General features: G+C 41.1%; 1 protein-coding gene across 1 annotated transcript; it reads right to left on the bottom strand.

Annotated features, from left to right (window-relative positions):
- Positions 1–313: 313 nt before the first annotated feature.
- ints6l (integrator complex subunit 6 like) lies at positions 314–23,599 on the bottom strand. The gene is made up of 18 exons (XM_085368569.1): positions 23,428–23,599; positions 23,231–23,308; positions 16,492–16,641; positions 9,389–9,478; positions 9,013–9,196; positions 8,769–8,897; positions 8,139–8,302; positions 7,674–7,826; positions 7,305–7,437; positions 6,835–6,929; positions 6,636–6,746; positions 5,841–6,056; positions 5,595–5,721; positions 5,323–5,465; positions 5,000–5,231; positions 4,546–4,920; positions 2,417–2,510; positions 314–2,008 (listed from the first exon to the last, which is right to left on the bottom strand). Exons 1-18 carry the CDS (start codon positions 23,536–23,538, stop codon positions 1,909–1,911), a joined length of 2,685 nt encoding a protein of 894 aa, XP_085224695.1. The 5' UTR covers positions 23,539–23,599; the 3' UTR covers positions 314–1,908.
- Between the last annotated feature and the right edge of the window lie 849 nt (positions 23,600–24,448).

Raw genomic sequence — 24,448 nt, 5'->3', positions numbered from 1 at the left:
TGCTTGAATAAAAAAGATGAAAGTAAGCGAGCTGTGTGCTCATCAACTGTTTAAGTATTTAAAAAAAACACCAACTTCAAGCTAGAACTACACAGTCTGACGCACAAAACACCGTTCTACCCGTGGCTTAATTTTTTATCATTTTTTTTATTTTTTGTTTTGATGAAAAAAGAAGTAGGTTCATAAAACTTTCCACTTTTTATATGTATTTTAACAGTTTACAAAAATGGCTTTGAACATTTGTCTTTCAAAATATTTCTTAGACTCTGAAATAAGCAATTTCACAAAAATAATCTCTATTCCCTATGAACATTAAAAAGTAGTGTACATCTGTTGTAAAAACAAGGAGAACTCAGGAGGAGTGCTGACACCGGGTTCATCTGAAAAGCAGCAGAGGAGAAATGCAAAAGGTTCAACTTCAACAAAAAGGCGACTGCTGGATGCAAAACTGCGTTACGCTGGGGAACCACTGGAGCGTTTGAGGTGTGAGGATGACTCGGGCGTGAGTGTGCGCCTGTGGAGTTGCAGGAGTGACCCATGTTGTATTGCTGTGATGGCAGGTGAGAGGAAGAATGCTCCTCGGTCACTTAACCAGTAAACACTGCTGCTTCTGTGCAACTATCACAAAAAACACTGATTCGGCTACTTGGTGCTGTCCTTCAAAGTCACGCTTTAAAAGGTTGGAGCTGGTTGTGGGTTCAGAACATGTTGGGAGCTGCCATGAGTGAGGCATATGTGAATCTTATTTAATGCTGTTTGGGGTTGGGCAATATGGTCATATTCACACTATGAGTTTGCTATACTGACTCAAATCTATTACACACCAATACTGAACACAGTATTTTCCATAATGTGCAGCCTGCTGACTGATTTAGCCATAAATACACATTTCTAATGCATTCCCAGAAAAGCAACGCTTTATCGCTACTAAGGGTGGGTTTAAAAAACTCACTTTTCTGATTCAAATCGATTTTAGCTTGAATAACACGTTATCGATTCATTATATCCTGAATTGATTTTTAAATACAAATGTATTTTACCAGCAATGTCAGAATCTCCGGTTAAAGCTCACAAAATTATTTCAGCAACCACCAAACAGCTAAAACAGAAAACGAGAGCAGGTAAACGGATTCTGCACGAAGCGCGGATTGTTCAGCCGATGGCACGGACACGGACACGCCGTCGGGCTGAAAGCCGACATCTCACAGATTCTGATGCTGAAGGTTTGGATGTCTCAAATCTCTGTTTTCTGTTACTTCTGCTACTATGGCACTCATAGTCCTATTCCCATATTGCCCACCTCTGATGCCAGTGCAACCAGTAATAATCATATTGATCAACAGTAACATGGACAACAAAGTGCATCCTGTTGCCGATTTAACACAAAAAAATATGAGGGTTTGTCTTGCTTCTGGACAGTATTTCTCCTTCCATCCGTGAATTTCCATGAATGCACATTTTATTACCCATAAAACACTTTTCAGACCAGCTGAAGAAGGGCCTGTTTTGTTTTGTTTTTTATTTTTTAGCATAACTATCCCAATAAGCCAGTCTACCCACTGCTTTGCTGGCTTACTGTGTTATCTGTCTAATGGAGTGTATGTGTGGTTTCTGAGCAACGTCCCCATACAGACAAAAGCCATATGGGTGTTTAAGGCATCTGTCAGAGGATTATTTTTAAAGTGTCTGTACTCATCCCCAGTGGAGCTGCTCCCCAAGGCCCCTCCTCTGAATAAGCCCTCTGCCTCTAACAGGATGTGACGTACAGCACAGGGACTATCAGTGCATTTGTTCCTCTCCCAAGCTGGTTTCCAAATCGGAATTTCTGAGGCTTGGTCTAGAGGGATGCCTCTCTTCGGGTTGCGATGTCCAGCCGGCAAGAAAATTTAAGCAAAAGTGGCTTTGTCACTACCTGCCATGGTCATTGGGAAGCTGTGGTGTTGTTTGCTTCTCCTCCAGCTCCGTGAGGGCGTTCTCCAGCTGCTGGATCAGTACTCGCTTCTTGAACCTGTTCGGGACATGTTTAGATGTTACTTTGGATCACAGCGACGACTTTTCAATAACAGGAAGAACAAGGAGTTGTGCGACATCAACCTCACATGAAATCAGTGTAAGAAGAGACAGAACAGATGAATCCACAGATGAACTGCGGCAAGGTGTTTGGAACAAGTGCAGTTGTAATGCTGGTGGGAGCTCACACTATCGATTTGATTTCCTTTTCCAGCTTACTGCAGTGGGAACCTCAAACTTTATCAGAGTGCTGCAGATGAATTTGATTCAAAGGGCTATGAAATGAATGCCATTGAAGCCGCAGTGCCTCAGAAACACTGAACTCACTGTATGTCAGTGCAGCGACGCGCTGTTTAACAGGCTTGTCCGGGGATTTCAAAAGATTCAAAGCCACTCAGTTTCTTACCTCATTGCTTCTTTGATGGCGTGCTGGATGAAGTACCTCTGTACGTTTGGCGGGCCTTTCACCTGCTGCAGTAGTCTGAGTATTGCATCATAGTCTGAGAAAAGGCACAAGGTAAGGAAGCGGTTCAAATGTTCCCAGTACGTCCCCAAATTAGAAATAAAATGAATCAGTATTTTACATTTCTCTGCCACCTCTGACTGATTTAGCTGAGAAATCAAAAACAATTTGGGATTTATATGAAAAAAAGTTTTTAAAAATGTGTAAACATATTGTTAATGTTGTATTACTGGCCGCACAGCTGACAGATCCATTATGTTTTATTTTTTTAAAAAAATACTGCAGTGTTCCTCACTGGGTGCACATAGACTGTAAATGGGCTACAGCTACCTCTTCTCTGATGTAATGAAAAAAAGCTAAAAATCAGAAAACGAATCCAATTTTAAAACATGTGAAAGTGTGATATGATCAAGCATTAAGGACAATCAAGCTTCGACCTTTAACTTTACCCCCATAAAGACGACATCTGACAATAACTCTAACAGACGCCCAAGGAGAAAAGAGTTTTCATGTGTTTGAAGAGGTTTAACATCCGTTTCATCCGAACTTTGAACTAAAGGGAAACATTTTATCTTAAAAGAACATTTTAAAGGCACAGCAGCATAATTCCCCCACCAACAATGACCAAAGACTGTTTTAGAAAGTGCATCACTCAGTCTAATTACCTTTTTAGAGCATCTTCATCTGGGAGTTCACATGAAAAACTAAATGCATGGGGATGAAAATCAGGACCCTGAAATCTCATCAGATGACTAGAAATCAGCTTGTGCTGGAACTCATAATCAGATGATGAATACGAACCGTAGATTACCTTAGATTAATAAGTATTAAATGTAAACAGCTAAAGAAGTCTCACTGTGGCAAGATTTAAACATTATGGGACGAATGCTGCTGTGTTTGGCTACGATGCGCTCGCCTTTCAGTGTACCAACTTCCTGATAAAGTGAAGTATAATGCAAAGAAATTCGCTGTTGAAAGGACAATGTTTTCAAGTTCAATAAATCCACTGTGATCGGGCGCCGGTTTAGCTCAGTGATTTGCCACGTGTCTTCCCCTGCCTCTCTGTCTTTGCTGTCCCTTCCTGTCATTTCTTCACTGTATCTGTCAACAAAAGCTGAAAAAGAACCAAAAAATCAATAAAAATCAACTGTGATAATTTAAATCACAATATTGTCCAGAATGTCCGACCGTCCACTACAAACACTAACACAAATATTTTAAGCAAACAAAAAAATCTGAAAAGGTTTGAGGAACTCTTTTGAACTTTCTCCAACGTCGTCTGAATAAGTCCGTGTTTCATGCACTTGAAATTGATCATTTTTATTTGAAATTAAATATTTCTTTTTAAAACTTGCACTTTTTCCTAATAAACTATACAGACTGTCACGCATCAGTCTTAGTTCTGTGTTTTGCTTCTGCTTCTTTTCATATTGACAGTCTTTTTTGGCTATTATTAATATGAAGGCCTGGAAAAATATGTTTTAGAGACTCACCAATTCTTAATGTAGCCGTTCACACAGACCACATAATTTTGCTTGATAATTTTTGGCATTTTTTCCAATCAAGCTTGAATTTTCCATTTTTTTGCAAATAGATGATGAGAACAGATGTGACTAATCAGGCCACTGCCTTTGGTAACAAGTGACCTCGTAACACACATATACAACTACTAAAATAATATTATTATAAATCAGACACACAGCTAGATGCTGATTCAGGACAGTTAGCTCTCTGAAATGATTTCACAGCTCCCAGCTCTGCTAACAAGAGATCAAACTGCCCACTGACGCCCTGAAATATGTACGTAAGCGGCCGTGATGCAGTTTCATCTCCTGGATCGAACCCTGAGGAATTGGATGAACTGAGAATCTGTTTCTTCCTTTTCTTGTTGTGAAACATCAGGACCAGCTCATCGTGGTTTGATGGAAACTTTTCATAAAATCGTAACGCTTACGTTACACGGCAATGCCAGAGCTGAAAAATTCTGAATTTTGTGTTGGTTTTTTTTGCAAAGCACTCTTTGTGTAAAGATCTTTAATTATGATATTGTTGAAAAACAAAAATGCACTCACTTCGTCCGGGTTTGCGGACCTCCTTGATGACCCGCGTCCGCAGCTCTGCCAGGTTGCCGTCTAGTGGAGCTATGAAAATGATCTCAGGCACTGCCGGCTCAGCGTCAGCGCCATCCAGCTGGCTCTGTGGACTCAGGCGTTCACAGTTGTGCTTCTCCTCCAGCGGCTGCTCGTTTAGATGATCTTCCACCAGCCTCTCCTCCATCGTGCCAAGGTCCTCCCCGCGAACTGCTGCTCCTGTCCCAACGTTCTCCTCTAAACTCGGTGAGGATGTATTCCCTGCCTCAGTTTCCATCTCTGCAGGCCAGATTTCCCCAGAGTCGAGCCCGAGAGCGCTGTCGCCATTACTCTCTGTGACCACCATGCTATCCACTCCTGATGATGCAACAATGAACAGCGTGAGCCTCATATTCACCACCTTCGAGCATACTTTGTTATTACCTTCGCATCTTACCTTTGTTCTGTGGACCCGGTTTGAGGAGGTTCTGCTGCCCCTGAATCCCTGCTAGGTTCTTCCCAATCACCACATGGTTGGTGTTCCCTGATGGGGTCTGCGGCCGCCGCAGCAACGGTGACATGTTCCGCCTTCTCTTCACAGTAGCTCCCGAATTGGAGTCACTGGAATTTCCTCTCTTCTTATTTTGAGGGCCTGCTACAAACTCATCCGCCTCATCGATCATCATCCCCTGGGAATAACAGACAGAGAGAGGAAACCGTTACACAATGTAAGGGCGCGATACGGAGTGAAGACATCTGTGTGCAGCTAAACTGCATTACCTTCTTATCCTGCTTGAAAGGATTCCCAAATGTGTGCAGCCGTTTAGGCTGATCGGGATCAATCTCTCTCAAAGGGGACGGCATCATTTTTAGGTACTCCTGATAGTTTCCCATCTGAGCCACTGGAATACTGTGCAGGGAATCTAACAACCACAAAACGATGATTTCATGAAATGTTGTAGTAACTACACCGGATTCCAGCTGAAGAAACGCATGATGCAAGCTCATTAAGTTGTTGCCTCCCACTAGCAACACACTGCGTATTGACTTACCTTCATCTTGCCCTCGGATCAGTTTTAGTGACGTCCGCAGCAAATTGGAGCGCATTCGTGTGAGCTGATCCAGGAGGTTCCGTCTTGGGATGTCGTAGGCATTCCGATAAGCTTGAGGCTTTACATCCTGCAAACACATCTAGTCAGAAAGAATCCTACCAAATACTGTACACGCTGTGTTTTCCCTCTCCGCTGACAGAAAGTATGCCACACACTGCACAAAGTGTCCGACTGTCCTAAACCTACCTTGTTGAGCAGGACGATCTGGAAACCGGCAAACTCTTTGAAATTAATGTCCGGCAGGCGAAGGGGCCCCTCCCCCGTGATTCCCTGCAGCAGCTGCTTAAAGTCTCGCCGGTGGGCTAGAGAAAGCGAGCTGGAGTGGTTCTTCACCTTTATGCCAGTTTCCTGCGGAGCCTTTTTCCCCACCGACACAATCAGACGATCCGACTCCATTTTTGCCTTCGAGCCAACAAAACAACATCTCAGTATGAGGATAACAAGCAAAGTGAAATGAGTGAAATATAATTTGGAAGACATCTCTCCACTCCATTTCTTGGCAGTCTTTCATGCAGATAATTTCAGCCACAGATAATCATATTAAAAAATAAGACAAGTATTTATAAAGACTTTATATCCTCATGTAGAAACTCTTTTAGCTCCACACTTGATAGTTAAATTATGGCAGCACGGGACTCATAGCTGTATAGTCAGCACCTGTATCTGCAGCAGATGGTGAGACTGTCACTCCTGAAAATATCCAGTCAGCGTGCATGAGTTTCCAAACTATGACTTGAATAATACTTCCACTTAGACGCCGCTGCTTGATGCTTAACATACTCTTTAAACTAACAGAAGAAATAAGATAAGAAGCCTTTGATGGAACCGGAGGCCTCACACAGCATCAGTGCTCGTTGTCTTTGACAAGTTTATAGTTTCAGTTCAGTCTCCTCAGCGCTTGTGTCGTTTAGTCTGATCTCTACATTTCATCACGATCAATAAGCACCACAAAACCTCTTTTACTGCCTGGAAGTGACTTACCTGCTGGCTGAGCTTCTTCAGGTAAGAAATGACGCTGTAACTCAGTCCGCAGTCCATGGTGTCCGCGATAAGGTTAGGTGCACCCATCATCCTCAGTGCCTTTTTCAAGGGCTGTCAGAATTTAAGATGTTAGTTACAAGAAAAACACCATAAATCAATTTAAGCTAAAGGCAGCATTAAAGATGTTGCATTCATTTACCAAGAGGTAGTATGGCGGCATCGTCTTCAGGTACATCTCAAAGGCCTGTCGCCACTTAAGGTTTGGTTTTAGTTTGTGCACTTTGAAAAAATCGTCTGCAGGGAGAAGGAGAAAATGAGCAGTGGGTTAGTCTGAGAGATTATAGCATCTGCATCAGTGTCCAGCTGCAGCAGACCCACTGATCCACATGCATCAGTACTGAGGATGATGATGGTAAGTCTACAACAAGCTTTGAAACACACATAAAGACCCAGACAATATTCATGTCTTGTACAGAATTGTTAAAGATAAACCTTTTAATGATGTTCTGTGTTGTTAGACTGATACTTGTCATGACTGGAGATGATGAGGTGTCCCAGAAAAGGAGAGCTTTTAAATATGATGTCAGCTCAGGCCTACTGACCCAGAAGTTATAGTTTTGGGGGTTTTTTAGGCCACCCTAAAGACAAATTTACTACAATATGTCTCACCAAGGAGTGGGAGAAGGACTGGGTAGTTGTACGGCATAACAAACAGATTAACACAAGTGAGAGTGGTGCTGGCTTTAAGGTAGCCAAAAGGATGCCCCAGGTCATTCTGCTTCCCGCTGCTGCTGACAAACACCTGAGGACAGCAAGAGAAAACATGAAGGTAAAGCAGAGCTGCTAAAAATGAAGCCAAGCTGTATTCACAGAGCTTTAATGGCGTGACCAACAACTACTTCATAACAGCCCAAAAAAGGTGAAACGCTATGATGAATTAAGCAAGTAACCTCATTATGTCTGGGTTTCTAGAAAGTCCCCGAGGCAACACCTGTGACTTTGTAAACAAGGCGAAGAGCGTGGAAGCATTTACTCTACCTGCCAGCACATGTGTGGGGACTTCCTTTCCAGGATGTACTGGGTGAGCGGAGAGGGCTCCAGTTCATACTTGTCGAAGGGAAGCTTGTCGATCACCATGGGTTCACAGTCCACGCAAGAGAAACGCACCACGGGGTGAGCAGTGCGAGGTGGCTGTGAGCAGCAGATGGAAATGAGCAAACTGTTAGGTGTGTTTGTCTTTGATACACAATCCTCTGACGTCCTTATGACAGCAGTATATAACAAAGCATTAAAGTTTTACAGGTAATCGCAATTATACTGGACGGTTACTAAAAGGTGTTACAGAAAAAAACTGGTGCCAATAAAAGAGAAAGGAAGTAAGAGAGTTTGCGTGTCCATAAAGCTACACAATACAAATATTGACATATAATCAAACACTATAAGATGTAATCTGAAAGACAGACTAAGAAGGCTGCTGAGGTATTTTGAAGCTTCTCTGCTCACTAGGGTTGGAGAGTTCTGGTCCGGCCAGAAGGACTCTGGTATGGGCCAATGCCCGACTGGCACCCCAGTCTTTGGGTTTGGTCGCACATAGATGAGTTTGTGGCAGCTGTGCCATGGCTGTGGGCCGAAGGATGACACAGGCCGATTTGAGTCCACAGAATTATCTGGAAAACAAAAAAAAAAGAAAACAATAAGCGGGCTGATACTAACTGTTCTACTTGGCAGGATCACGCCACGTTGACTGATATGAGCTAAGAGGCAAATAAGAATACGTTTGCACGAACGGGGGAAAAAATAACAAAATATGCAAATGGGAAAGAACAGAATTTGATTTTAGTTGATCACATTCATCCAAACTACATTCAACAAGGAATCTCTAGTTTCTCTTTCACTCAAAAAATGATTCTTTGCCCTCTTAAACATGAAGCGATAATTTTAAATAAAATGCAACTTAAACATATCAAATCAAAGGTTTATTTATCCAAATAACTAATCATTAAGTACTTGGCCAAACTAGAAAATGCACTCAGTTCTCCTTTAATTTCATTTACTGTGTTTAAAGTTTAAACAGGTGAAAAACTTCATCCTGGGATTTGAACTTTTAATGGTCGCTGCGTTCTGATCACTCACCTTCCCCAATTGGAGGCGGATCTGGCCCGTTTTTTTCAAAATTAATGACAACACCGCTTTGAACCTTTTGGACCAGAGACTCCAGACACTGGTTCAACATCCTCTGTGTTCGCACGCAATATGATCGCCCTGAGCGGAAAAAGCAAGACACACGCCGATCAGGCATAAGAGAATTTATTGTGGACTCTACCCCAAAGACTGCAGACACACAGTGAATGAATGAAAATAGGAAAACATGACAAACCTCCAGTAACTTCACACATCTGGGTGATTGCAGACTCATCCGTGGGGACACTACCAAGTTGCTCATTATCTGGTGTAGCTGCTCCTGGCAGCCTCAGTACCAATGCAAACAGACGCTGGTCCCAGCGAAAAGGCTCTTTGGTCAGCTCGCTGCCAGCCAAGGGAGAATTCAGAGGCAGGTGCAGCTACACAGCAGACAAGAATGAAGTAGGAGAGCAAGTTAATAAGTGGAAATGCAAAAGGTCGCTCGTTTTACAGATCTTAACCTTCAGATGGCTTCAGCGACTCAAAGTATGACATGTGTGTACAACAGGCCCAGCTGGAATCACTGTATAAATACTACATGGTAGTGCCACTGCATTTGTTTGTGCTCTCACCTCATCTGGCACTCCCGAGCTGTGCGTGAGCTTGTTCCCATCAGTGATGGTGATGATCACAGATGGCTCAAGGAAGAATGGGTTGCGGCCCTGAGAGGGAAACGATAACATTCAGCAATTAATTCCAAGTTCAATACTAAATGGAAAAAAACACTGAGGCCATTTATTTTCACTACTCTGACTTCTTTTTTTTCTTTGCATTCCAACTCACTGTTCAGGGCTCTGTGGATGAAAAGGATCATAAAATTGGTAACACATGTGAACCTAATAGCACAACCGTTACACGTTGCACGCTTCACCTAATTGCAAAATGCTGGTAAACCGTTTAAACAGACATCTACTAAGATGCAGGAATCATTATGGAATTACCATCCCACAGAAACTACATGTAATCTTTTTCTTTGTGTGTGGGTGAATCTGTAAGGTGCAAAGCGTCCGTGTGTTCCTTGTTAATAAGGACAGAGGCCTTTAGTACTGCGCTGCAGAGGTCAGCCTCATCTAATTCAAACACACAGAGAATGCTTAAGTAGATTTAAACGCTCCTGATGCACAGAACTCGGGTCACTGCCCGAGCGTAGTAATCCATCTGTGCCTTAGAGCAGGGGTTTAGAAAAAAGATGTACTTGACGAGAAGATGACTGGGTTAACTGAAGTGAGGTCGAGTGGATTAGGCAAAAGTCTCTATTCTCCATGTTGTCTCCAGGTACATGATGTCTTCCTCTTATTACTTCAGTTACATTTACTCCAACTTAAGTCTTAATTTGGGTTTAGCCATAAAATGTCTCGGTTATAAACACATATCAGACTCCGCTATTCATTTTTGTACTTTTCTTTAAAAGTTAAAATGAGTAAAATCCACTTCTCCTTTCACATTATTCTGGTAGACCTGCCCTTGGTCACCTGATTAGTACATGAGCAGCTTAAACAAGCAAACCTAAATTAAAACATCAAAAAACATACAGGGTAAAATCAATTCAAAACTACATCAGTGTGTTAAAAGCACTATTGTGTCCCATAATTTCTTTTTAAGACAATGCATTTATATCACTGACTAACAGTTTAAAGCAAACACACAAGGGCAGAATGTGTGAATCCATTTTTCCACCTTCAACTCCACAAAAGCTGTGAACTGCATGCAGATGCATTAAACAGTAGGAATGCACAAGATTAAGACTGTGCATGCCTCTGGTGCTTAATCAATTCAGGTTCGAGAGTGCATCTCTGCTCTTGCTCTTGACGAAGGCGGTTGCACTTTTCTCCTCTCCTCCTCCTCCTCTCCCTTAGCTTCCCTGCTTAGCCTCTTATGTCCTTGTCTAGTCTTGTGTTTTTTGTATTACTTTTCCCTGGAACACTCTCTCACAGTCTGTTCTCTAAAACCTAAAAGAGAATTATGGATTTGATCAACTGGTCTCTGAATGCAATTGACACCCCTTCTGAACGAGAAGTCTGGGCTCGGGTGAGCCTGACTGCTGAAGATATCTACCTATTCAGAACCATGATAACAGGGTTCGTGCTGATCGGAGCTGGCTTGGCCCTGGCTTATCGAAGAATTAAGGAAGCGGAACCGGCTGTTCAAACCCCCACAAGGCTGCCCGCTGGGATTGAAATGATGGGACGAGGCGTGAGTTTCTCAAAATGGGCTCATTGAGTACAGCACGGAGAAGATCTTGGAGAGGCTTACGGCTGCCGTGAATACTCAGAACAAGACCTCTGAGTGAAAAACTGGATTACATCTGGAGGGGCTAGCTCAAATAACACCTTTGAGCGCAAATTCGATCACATCTTGGGGAAGTGCACTGCGGTCGTGAGTTCTCAGAACCTGCTCTTTGAGCAAAAAGAATGACAACATCGCGGAACTTAAGTTTGGATAACATCATAGAAAGCTCACGGCTCTCCAACGGGAGATTGAGAGACCAGTGTTGGACTGTTAGAACAGCTTTGAAATTCATATGAGTTGTTCGCACTAAAGTAAAAAGCACCATCACTTCATGCGGATACCCTCTCGGCGCCAGCTGCGGTCGCAAGGCTGGAGCCGAACAAAAAACACCCTGATAACGACTGTGTTTAGACTAGAGCTGCGCAATAGAACGATAACGATATGTATTGCGAAATAACTTTCCCTCGATAGAAAAGTTAAACTATTGCGATAGGCCTCATCTCTCTTGTCCTCTTTAAACAAAAAAAAGAACAACAGCCAATCCAAATTAAGTAGCGCAGAGCCGAACCAATCACAGCCGCAGCGTCACGTCACGTGACTTGTTACGTGCCGCACATGTGTATTTGTTTGGGAAGCAGCCAGCGGTAATGGAGGAAATGACTGACTAGAGAAAAATCAACCGAGCGTGACCGAAGGTTACTGAAGAGAAAACAGATGATGGTTCCAATGCCGGAGAGATTGTCGAACGGAAGAGCCAGAGAAGTTCCGTAGTGTGAAGGTATTTCGGCTATTTCAAGTCTGACAAAAACAGAGTAGCGCGCACTGTAAATTGTGCCAAAAGCAAGTCTGGAAATACAATAAAGCGGTGCATGCTCAATCTCTGACTGGAAGCTCTAATTCATCATTCGGCTTTTGTCAGACTAAAGTAACTGTTAAAACTGTTTGAAAAGCTAAGCTATACAACAAATAGAGATTGAGAATTTCCTTTTAGTTCTCAGTTTATTTGATATTGACAAAAGTTAGTCAATTTTGTCTGATCTTCTGTAAAACAAACTAAGATTTATTTTTAGAATTAATATTTTGTTTCTAAGTGGAATTGACAATTTAGTCTGTTTCGTTTGTTCTATTTTGAAACTTAAACACTTTAGCGGCTGCCTTTTGTGTAGTTTGCAATATTTGCCTTTATTTATCTGAAAAAGTCTCATGTTCCTTGAGTACATCTACCCTGTTGAACTTATTATGGGAAATAAATATTTAAATCAAAACAAGCTGCTGATTATTTCACATTTTACTTGTGAGCAACGGCACATTTAAATCTTACAAATATAGTTATTTGGCTTATATCGTGATGGATATCGTTATCGCCTGAAATGAAAAAAACATATCGTGATATGAAAAAAATCTTATATCGCCCAGCTCTAGTTTAGACTGTTCCTTCCCATTCCATGCAAGGCCACCTGGGTTGGCTGGAAGACTGTTTACTTAGCCTAGCAGGGCGAAGGACACTGTCTCAGCTGAACTCTGGACACACACACACATACATATACTGATATGCACACACTCATCACTCATCCCTCCTCCCTTTATAAACAATAACAAAATAAACTATCACAGCTATGCAGATGACACACAAATATATATCACAATGTCACCAGGAGACCGAGGCCCTGTACAGGCTCTTGGTAAATGCATTGAGGAAATCAATGACTGGTTGTGCCACAATTTTCTCCAGCTAAACAAAAACAAAACTGAGGTAATAGTCTTTGGCGCCAAAGAAAAACGATTACAGGTCACCAGAGAACTTCAATCTATACATCTAAAAACCACAAACCAGGCGAGAAATTTGGGTGTAGTGATGGATGCAGACCTAAACTTAGAAAAACACATTAAGACAATAACAAAGTCAGCTTACTATCACCTCAAGAATATATCAAGGATAAAAGATCTGATGTCTCAACAGGACCTGGAAAAACTAGTCCATGCATTCATCTTTAGTAGGCTTGATTACTGTAACAGCATCTTTACAGGTCTACCTAAAAAATCAGTCAGACAACTACAGCTCATTCAGAACTCTGCTGCTCGAGTCCTCACTAAGACCAAAAAAGTGGACCACATCAGTCCAGCTCTGAGGTCCTTACACTGGCTGCCTGTCCGTCAGAGGATAGACTTTAAAGTTCTGATGCTGGCCTATAAAGCTCTGAATGGTTTAGGACCAAAATACATCAATGACCTCCTGACCCAGTATGAACCATCCAGATCCCTCAGGTCATCTGGATCCGGTCTTTTATCAGTTCCCAGAGTCAGAACCAGACACGGAGAAGCTGCATTCAGCTTTTATGCTCCTTATATCTGGAACAAACTCCCAGAAAGCCTCAGATCAGCTGAAACACTCAGTTTATTTAAATCCAGGTTGAAGACTCACCTGTTCTCAGCTGCATTTGAATAAAGCACCAAATCCACACTTTAAGCTTAAATTTCAAAACTTACATTTAACTACTGATTTTATCTACTGTTCTGATTTTATCTGTTTTGATTTTATATACTGTTTTGTTTGTTTGTTTGTTTGTTTGTTTGTTAATTAGTTAGTTAGTTTATTTGCTTGTTTTAATCAATTTTAAATCATGCTTTTTATTTGTTCTTGTTTCTAATGTCTCTGTAAAGCACTTTGAATCACCTTGTTGTTGAATTGTGCTATACAAATAAACTTGCCTTGCCTTGCCTTTCCAAACGCCTTCGACGCTTATTCCCTTCCGATGCTGACGGTGGATCAAGGAGACCAGCGCACGCAGGCCCGGATGTACTGTCTAAATCGGCTGTCTCTCACCCTTTACCCACCCCTGTTGCTTGTCATGTGTTTCTTTGGTGTATTAAGAGTTTTTTTTTCATGTGCTATGTGCAGAGGTGTTTTTTTCTGTTCTCAAACTGATCTCCCTGTTGGAGCTCAGTCTGGGGGGAGTTATTTTTTTATCTCCTTATCTTTCCTCATGTTGTGCTTTTCCATGTTATACCCCTCTGACCTGTCTTCCCCATGTGATGTTTTGTGTCATGTATGTATGGTCGGAGGGTAAGATGGTGCCGCCATTGCATGCAATAGGTCGGCAGCCTTATGAAATTATGAAATTTCCCCTTGTGGGACTAATAAAGATATATCAAATCAAATCAAATCAAATCAATAGGTTTAAAACATTTCCTACATGATAATATGAGGCATGGTGTAAAATGAGACTGTCGAGCACACCGACACTGTCACTAAAACCTGCCATAAATGCTGCCATAAGACAGAGTCAAGGTGTTGAATACATCCAATATGTTTCTGATAATACAACCATTACCTGTAATAAAGTGTCATAAATCCCACATATGTTCGTTTCTAAACAGACAGAAATTCATTTATATAATTTGCACTCTGAAACTTTCCTGTTCTTTTTGAAGATAACCAGAATACAGCCAGTTGAGTCGAGTCCCCTCAAATTGTGCTCATTTACCAAGATTCAATCCGACTAATGACCAGAGATGGGCAGTAACGCGTTACTTGTAACGCATTACTTGTAACGCGTTACTGTAATCTGATTACTTTTTTCAAGTAACGAGTAAAGTAAGGGATTACTATTGCAAAACGGTAATTAGATTACCGTTACTTTCCTGTAGGAACGCTGCGTTACTAAAACCGTGATTTTTTTTGCGAGAATGTCTCATGACAATGACATAAGCGAGTGCGACGTTCGTGACAACAGCTGTGCGCAGATTAACAATGGATAATATATCGAGTGCGGGAGAGAGTATGAGCGTGCAGCGTTTAAAGCGTGGAAGTACTGACCTTATTTTGAGTTTGATTCCATAAAAAGTGACAAAAACATTAACGTCCGTTGTGCGTGGGAAGAAAACTTCTTTTTACAGCGAAAAAAACCCCTAAACAAGCACCGAGTGCGCTACCACGTAATGGGAAATTCACAGAGAAACTGCCGTATCCTTCCACTGACCGCTGTGGCACACCTGCACCAGAGCACACCTCCGCCTGCAACTGTTTGCAGAAAAGTTGCCTCCTATTAGGCAAATATTGATATTCCATGGTATGATATCTATTATATATCAAAAATATCACATTTTACTTAATAAAATATCAATATTTGGTGTCTAGTATTGTTACAATATTGCCACGCAAAATATTGATTATGACTATGACATAGACTACTGACTATGTTGTCCTGATTTTTTCTCCCCTAGCAAACAGTAACAGATTCCAGTGTGATCTGGTCACAGTCCTGTGTTTCTGGTTTCATTTATAGGCTGATATTCAGTGGGAGCCAGTATGTGAGCAGGTGACAGAGAGGATGAGAAGAAAGAGAGACGATTTTTTTGATGAATGTCTGTGCAGATGTAGAGTCGGAGCACAGGATGGTGGAAATGTGCTATACAGTAAATGGCTTCACTCAGTCAGATTTCATCCCAAACTCCAAGACGTCATGCACTAATGGGCAACTTTAACTGCATCAGTCAGCCCCACTACACAAGATTCCTGTGGTGAGACACTCAGTACTGTTGAGTGAGGTAATTTCAGACTCATGATTAATGGCTCATTCACATGAAAGTAAAAGTAGGATAGCAACCTCCTTGTGAATAGGAAATTGCACTCAACATTTTTGCTTTTGAAAAAACTGCAAGTAGTTGTAGCAACTTCTTTTTTATCACAAGTAAATTGCATAAGTCACCTGGTGGGGTACCTGTCTCAAAACCATCAGGATCTGATTGGGACCGACTGCAATCGCTCTCAGCCACACTGTGAAAGCTTCACAAATAACTGCTGTCTAATTTAGAAATGCAGACAAAGTGGCAACGCATTGCAATCAGTGTGAGTCTGTCTACGCAACCCTACTGTGACAAGTCTCTTCACAATAGGAGACTTGCCTCAAATGGTTGCCAGCTATAGGGTATATTCGGATATAAAAGCAAAGTTGCTCTACGCCTGTATTACTCTGCAGATAAATCACCATCCTGCAACACTTACACCACTGTTTCTGAATTTCTATTTAAGATTGATGACATGAATGCGTAGTTATTGTAAATTTCTGAGTATGTAGCACTAACAGATTTGGGATTTTTCCTGACTTGTCACATTTTGTTGCCATATTATCACAAACAGACTGCCAAGTAACTGAAAACTATACACAAAGAGGAACAAGGAAAATAAACCTCACACTACACACAATAATCTGGGCCACCTTTGCAGATCATGTAAACATAAATTGGGATTTTGCTTTACTAGACTTGATGTATACAACGTGAAGTGCGACTTTGCTCATGCGTACTGTGGCTCTCCCTATGAATGAATCTGTGGGGAACATGGATGCTCGAAAAAGGGCTTAAAAATAACTATGCAGTGTTGTGTTAACATCCATAACAAACAATGAAACAAGTTCTGTTTCAATAACTCTGAAACCTTTCACACCTGCCCGTAGTTGTCGATTCCCGAGATGAGGCGGTTGAGGTTAAGCAGGTCGAAGGCGGTGCGAAGAGCGTGTCCTAATGTTGTGAGCCCGGACGCCTGCAGATTCTTCAGCTCGCACATGAAAGTGGCATGGTTCTCCTTCCAGCCGGCCTGAAACACAAGCAGTGCAGAGACATGTGTTAAAGGCACAAGCAGTAGCGAAGGAGGTCTGAAGTCACTGTTCTGCAAAAAAGACTCACACCCACACATAGTTAGATCAAGTCATTATAAGAAAGAAAAAAACACAGCAAATTGTGTTCACTGAAAAGCTCAAACTGACCCTTTGGTAAGAGGAGTTTCAGTTTCACTGACTCTTTGCACCGTGGCTTAATTGTAACTATAAAATTTGATCAGGTAATGTGAAGTTCTGGAAATAGAAGATAACATTGTTGAAACTCACACCCACGTTTGAGCTGCAAGTTGCCTTTCAGAAAAGGTCTAATTTCATACATGACAAGCATCCAAAAATACACTTCCCAGCGCTGCCTGTCCTCCGTGACAGAGAGATACTGCTAAGAGAGGATGTGAGTGTGTAACTGCACTTGGACTTTTCTCCAGCGGGGTCAAGTGCTTTACCGCTGCAGATTCATGCTTAATCTAAGGATGACCTGCAAGCTTACCACTTCCTTTGCTAGGAGAGGGAGGGGAAGAGACAGAGAGAGAATAAAAAAAGAAGCTTGAATTGCTGGGGTGAACACGAATGCTTCGAATCAAGCCAGTGGGTAGATTTTTGGATTAACATGAGATATGACTCCAAAGCCACGATTTAGATGGAATTTCTACACAGCACACTGTTATGTGAATGACATTAGATGAATATTGGGCAGTTATACAAGAAAACCTCACTAAAAACACTCAAGAGGGTTAGCAGCAAAGTAACCCAGACACCGATCATCCCTGACAGAAGTGTAAAGCTTAGTGTGCACTCAATAATTCAGACTACAGAATATTTCTATTTTCTTCCCACCCAACCTCATCTCTCTCTCCCTCTGCATCAACAATTTATTGCTTCTGTAACTGTGCAATCAGACTAGCTCCGTTCACTATAACCTTGTCCTTTATCGTAATCCTCGGCACACAAAGAAAGCAATAAAAGAGGGGACAGCAACAAAGACAAAGAGAGGAAGAGCAGGATGAAGCTGAGGGTAGACTTTAGAATGAGGAAAAAGCACTTCAGCACCTGGGTGCTTCTGAGTGGTGGGGGGGTGAGAATCATGTTTTGGATTGTTTTAATCTATAACTGGTGGTGAATAGGGATGAGTACCGGTATCCGGTGCGTAACCAAACCAAAAAGCAGCGCACATTTCAGTGCTTTATTTCGGTGCTTTTTTTTCCTGAGCTGTGATACACTTTAGATTCTAGCCAATCATTTTACGTTTCCGAGGATAGTAGGCGGGTCCAGGTACGTACGTTCTGTTAGAGCAGAGCTACAGATTAAAAATGCCCAAGGCAAAGCGGTCAAAAGTCTGGTTGTACTTCACAGCAAAATATACAAACTCAGCAGCCTGCAACAAGTGCTTTAAGCTGATACTGTGATATTGTCAAAGGAGGTAACACCTCAAATCCGATGAAACACGTGGCAACGCATAACGTTTTTTTTAAAAGCCCAGAAATGCGCCGTATTTGATAGCTTGCCTGCGAGACCTCACACCGAGCACGTCTACTGCGGGTGCGGTGCCTGTTATCGGACCCGGAGTTAGCAACATCCCCCAAAAACCCGAAGAGGAGAGTCCTGGCCCCTAGCCCTGCCAGTGTAGCAGAAATGATGACGGATGATGATGGCAGCAGCAGCCGTTCTTCTCTGGGTCAGTAGCTTAATGTTGTTCGTGTGTAATTTACGTTGAGTAGGCTAACCACGTTATTACATTAATGCATGTAAGGTGAACTAGCAAACATCATCATAGCTACATGCGGCTGTCCTCTTGTTTGATGGCAGATACTCCCTTCACCCTGGCCAAAAAGGCTAAAATGACCAAAGAAAAAGTGGAAAACAGTTAAACATGAGAGGTTTTTGGATAAAGTTTGTGTTTTTTCCATTGTTTAAGCACTGCTTCCAGCCAAGAGTGATACCATATATGCCCCATAGCTGCAGAAAAGGCTAACATTGTTATCTTTTTACAAAAACCAGCTGAACGTGAGAGGTTTTGGACCAATTTTGTGTTCTCCATTCTTTAAGCACCGGTTTGAGCACCGTTTAAGCACCGGCACCATTTCAAAAGTACCGGTTTGGCACCGGTATCGGATAAAACCTAAACGATACCCATCCCTAATGGTGAATACTGTGAATACAAGTAGCATAATCTGAGTCCTATAGATAGCAATATAACAACCATATGAAAATTACACACAATCTTTAATAAGATGAGATCAGGGTCATTTCCAACTTCATATTTTTATTCTTTGACTTATTTTAGAACTGGTTATTAATTGATCAGCTAATTTTGGATTATTCATCAATGCAGCTTTAACAGAGAGTTCAAAATACTTATACTGGTCCTTGGCAGGTGCTTTCATTTCTTTCACGCTCTAAAATAAGCAGTTTAAGATAGGGCTGCTCAATTAATCGAATTGTAATCACGATTACGATCTGGGCTTTCAGCGATCATTAAAAATGACTGAGCCGATTATTAGCCCCCCCCTCGTACTTTACTCTCGCGCTGCTCCGTGTGGCAAATCGAGCGCACCTCTCTGCATTTCGAACACGCGTCACAACAATTAAGAGCAGCGGTCCCAAACCTTTTTTGTGCCACGGACCGGTTTATGCCCGACAATATTTTCATGGACCGGCCTTTAAGGTGTCGCGGATAAATACAATAAAATAAAACTAGTACCGGTACCGAAAAAAAGAAAATTTATTCATAACACGAAAAGTCCAAGGAAAACCAAGTAAACGATAAAAACGATAACAAAATAACGCTGAAAACCGATAAAAACCCTGAAAAATATACATTTCACACCTGAGCCTCAACTCTCGCGGCCTGGTACCAAACGACTCACGGACCGGTACCGGTCCGAGGCCCGGGGGTTGGGGACCGCTGATTAAGAGGACCCGAGGGAAGCTCGGAAAGCTAAGCAGAAGTTATTTGGAGAGTGACTGCTGTTGGTTGAAAAGAGAGGTAAAAAAACTTCAGTGGTGTGAAAACATTATTGGTTCGCGGAGTCAAACGTGGATCAAGTAGACATAGAGTGTAAACTTTGCTACAGTGTCCTTAGCTGCACCACAGAGCAACACTGCAAAGTTCACTAAACATAGATGTTTATATTTTTCATTTATTTTTTATATTGCGAACATTTGCACTGTTATCAGTATTTGCATACTATTTTATATTCTTTTTTGACAATCTTTAAAGTCATTATTCAATACATTGTTATTGTTAAATAAATATCGTCAAATAATCGAGATCTCAATTTCAGTGAAAATAATCGTGATTATCATTTTTGCCAGGGGATTTGCCACACGGAGCAGCGCGAGAGTAAAGTACGAGGGAGGAGCTAATAATCGGCTCAGTCATTTTTAATGATCGCTGAAAGCCCAGATTGTAATCGTGATTACAATTTGATTAATTGAGCAGCCCTACATCCAGGCATCCATGAAAACAGAATTTATTCAATTTAACAGATTTAGAAGTTAGCAGGAAGTTAGCTCGCTAGTTTCCACCTAAACATGGTATAGCATGTTCTGACTGAGAGATTTCTGAAACAAATTAAAACATACAGCTCTGCTATCACTTCCAACATAAATGAAGAGAGAAAACTAAACAGCAGTGACGTTTGTAGGGTTACTGAAGTTGGACTAGCTGGTATATAATAATGTGCTACGTGGTGTCTAGCTACACAGCTATGTTAGCATAATATAAACACAGTGAAGCTGGAGGATGAACGCTAACTTTTTTCCACTCGATAAAAGTTAATGTGGGGGTTCCTGATGGTTGGAGACAAATGCAGTCGCATGGCAGGATACTGTAAACGGACCAAACTTCAGTCAGGAGAACAACTGAGATAATCCATCCACAATACGAGGTTAGTCATTAATATACTGCTGTGTGAGCTGGGCTGTAGTGACATCGTAAGGATTTAAAAACTGAGCTTTAAAATAAACAGTGGTAATAAAACTGAGAGAGGCCGACAGTGATCCCTGCCTTTTTTCACGGGCTTGTTCAGATTAAATAGAACAAGATAAAAAGCATTAAAACATGTTAAAAACACAACAGCCTTAATAAACGCAGAGTAGTTTGGAAAGAAGCAGGTTTCATACGTCATCACTTAAAGACTGGATTGGAGATATGAGCTCACTGACATCATACAGAGCTGCTGTTAGTGCCACCTTTACCATTACACTTGGTTATTAATTGTTCAGTTAATTTTGATTACTGATTGTGAGAGCTTTAAATTGACATACAACTTTTATATTGTTTTTAAAAAATTGTAGTTATATATATATATATATATATATATATATATATATATATATATATATATATACACACATATATATATATTAGGGGTGAAACGATACACAAAATCACAAAATTCACGGTTCAGTTCGGTGTTCGATACTTTGGTGTCACGGTTTGATTTTTTTTTTTTCGATACAAAAAAATGTTGATGCCTTTTTAATTTGTCATTTATTAAAATATAAATATATATTTTAACTCAGAAGTACAGTTTTTAAATTTAATGTTGCTGAAACAACAAAATAATAAAAAATATCTGATCAAGAAATCACTCATCTTTCCAAAATAAAAGCTATACTACGCTTCTTCTGGGCTATATTCTCAGCAGCATATTAAACATATCAGGTCGCCATAAGGAGAATCATGTGCTAACGGCTGTCTAAATGACTCGGGTAAAGTTTGTAGCATGTTTGTCAGAAAAATTATGTAGTTCATAACTTAAGTGATGCAACAGCAAATGCAAAAAATCCTTTACCATATTAAAAAAAAAAATTCTTCTATATATTTCATGCATATAGTATGCATGAAATATGTGTAGGGTGTAGCATCAGTAACAGCAAATGGCATACATCGCATCGCTTATACATGACACATTAATATGCATGAATGAGAAATTGTAGCCGTATGCTTTACTCAAATAAATGCCATTTTTAAAAATGCATGATTTTATAAGTACAAATAAACTGATATTGTGTAAACTTGCACTTTGTACTTGCTTCCATTATCCCATCCAAACTGTTGCTGTGTTACTTAACACATATTGCTTGTATATGAATTTTTTATTTTTTTAAACCTCTAAATATGCCAATAGAAAAGACGTTTACTGCGTTAAACCAAACAGCTGCTAATTGTAACAGACATTTTGTAACAGGAAAACAAAAAATTCCGAGCTGCCCATCTTCACTACATTTTACAACCTATTTCACAAGACGATAAAGTTACAGAAGTATAAAAACTAGCATTCTGGCGAAAAAGTAATTACACAGTAGTCAAAAGTATAACTAGATTAATAGTAGTGAGTTGAATGTTTTAAATTTAAAATAAGCTTTTTTGAAACCTTGAATTAGTTTGAATAATAAATAATGATTTTAAGTATATTATCCAAATGACTGGGCATATGAAGATGGAGCATAAAATACTGTGTCACATAGTTTGCATTTAATTATCATGAGATATGATTTCAGAATCTCACTTCTGGTTTCAGTGTCTTTAAAAACACCGCTGCTGTTTGAACAGTTCAGAGTAAACAGTAACTCAGCTTTTGAGAGGATTATAAAGAACTGAAATGTGGAAGTAATTTGTCATCACACTGTGAGCTGAGCGATGCTTTCTAACATATGCTTTTGTACATTTATTAACTCTTCAGCTTTGAGCATTTTGCTTCTTGGTAGTGAGGCATGCAAACTATTCTGTTTTCTCCAGGCAGTGATGGCACAAGACGGAGTAAGCTCCCTGCACGCTGTGTTGAGTAGTAGAGTGTGGTTTGTAGACAGAGTTATGGAAGCCTGGAGAGACCTAATATAGTGTAGAGAGCAGCCACTGAAGCACACCAGGGACCTTAGGGGTTCATGTGGATTGTATTTTATTGGGAATGAAAAGATCAGATGGAGATATGTGTCTGGTCATAAAACATGTCAATAGATTATAGTCAGGAAACCTTTGTTGATATTAACCCCGTGAAATTATCGCAGTGATTCCCACGCTGTATTTATTTGTTCCTGTGTGTCTGTGCATGTATGAAGACTACTGCTCCTATGCAAGGACATGACGATCACTCGTATCGGGATGACAAATAATTATAATATGAATAATGAGAACATGAGCAAACTCATAAAAATACAAAAAAAAGAGATCTCATGATGAAGAGGGCTTATCAACTTTCAGCCCAGATTGGCCAATGGCGATGCGTGACTGATGCAAGGGGCGGGGTAAAAAGTGATCGGCGGGCTCTTTGACCAGTCTACACGTTGTTATATTAAAAAAAGAGCGACGTCATAGCTGATAATAAATCTCCACGCCTCCATCTCAACGCCCGAGACTTTTCTCAACACAAAAGCAAAATGTCTGCTGGATGTTCGGAGGCAGTGCAGCTCCGCGTTTGTCAGTATTTGGAGCACTAATTTGCCGTTTTTTGCCACCGGGAAGCCGCCCAACACTGACTACAAACCAGAAGGACAATAAAATCTCACTGACAGAAAAATACGAACGGCTTGTAAAATGTAAAAATGGCATCAGTTGCTAATTACCTTCACTCCGTATGGTGGATCATCGAATGTAACTAGCATGTACCTGTCGCCTCTACTAGCCGGGTCTCGGGCACGCAGCTGTCAAAAAAGAAAACCAAAACAACATATATTAATTTTGACCTATCTTCCCCAAGGAACCCTAAGCTAACCAAAGGTGCATACGTGCTGAAAAAGGTCGGGGTAAAATCATTATTTACCTTCATAAAGACCTCAACCGCGCCTTTAGCAACGTCCAGATACGTCGTACCCAAATAAGTGCGCTGATTCATAGAGGCGGACGTGTCTAACAGGAAAAGTAAAATAGGCATTTTAAATGTAAAGCCGCGGTTATATGCTTTTCTAAAATAACTATTATCCACATATGACCTATCGTGCAGCCCAACAGTTCACACATGTGTGTATATATTTGTTATAATAAGCCCCCCCCCCTCCAGTAGAGGGCCGTTGCCTCTGCCCTCTCCCTATCTGCCTTTCTAGAGCTCTGTCTCGGCTCGCGCTGTTCAACTTCTGCTCCTAACCGAATGGAACGCCCAGCTCCTTTCAGTGCGACGCCATTGGCTGAGTCCGATGGAAATGACCACGCCCCCTCAAGCACAGATATAACGAAGTCGAAATGGCTCGTGAGTACAGTTTGTCAGTCTCCTGGTGTTGGGGGTGGTTATTCAAAAGCGTGGTATAATGCCCTCGTATCTGTGGTCTCTTGAGGCTAGTTTGAAGCCACATAACTGTTTGTTGCAGTGTGAGAATTATATTCTTAGACCTGAAATTTCTTGCCGCTTGCACCGTATCCCTCCCGCCCCATCACAACCTCATACGCGCGCCCACAGATGTGATTCTTTTGCTGCGTTCAAGGCGTCTCAAAGGCTCCGTCCTTCTGACTAACGTAATAACAACGCATGTAGTTACATGACCTTGTTAACTAAAACAAAAACTGGGGAAGAAACTTACACATGCATGCTTGAGTTTGCAAATACCACAGCGGGAAAATAATTCTCGCTACCGAACCGTGTTTTTTGTATCGTTTGGCCGTAATGGTGGTAACTCCGACAATACTGAAGTCACGATAGTGTGCTTCGATGCTACCATGATATTAAGGAATAACGGAAAAATCAAATTACAGTAAGTTCTAAAACTTTATACCAGCAGTTTAGAAAAATACCTCATGCCTGGTGGAAGTTTAAAACAGGCTATTTCTTGTTTTCAGTTGGCCTATTTATA

This window comes from Diplotaxodon limnothrissa, linkage group LG2 (assembly GCF_057381915.1).
Source record: "Diplotaxodon limnothrissa isolate DT_005_m linkage group LG2, D_limnothrissa_male_GT1.1, whole genome shotgun sequence".
In the NCBI taxonomy this organism is placed as follows: domain Eukaryota; kingdom Metazoa; phylum Chordata; class Actinopteri; order Cichliformes; family Cichlidae; genus Diplotaxodon; species Diplotaxodon limnothrissa.
Note: the sequence above shows the minus strand (reverse complement) of the source record. Positions and strands in the feature narration are given on the sequence as shown.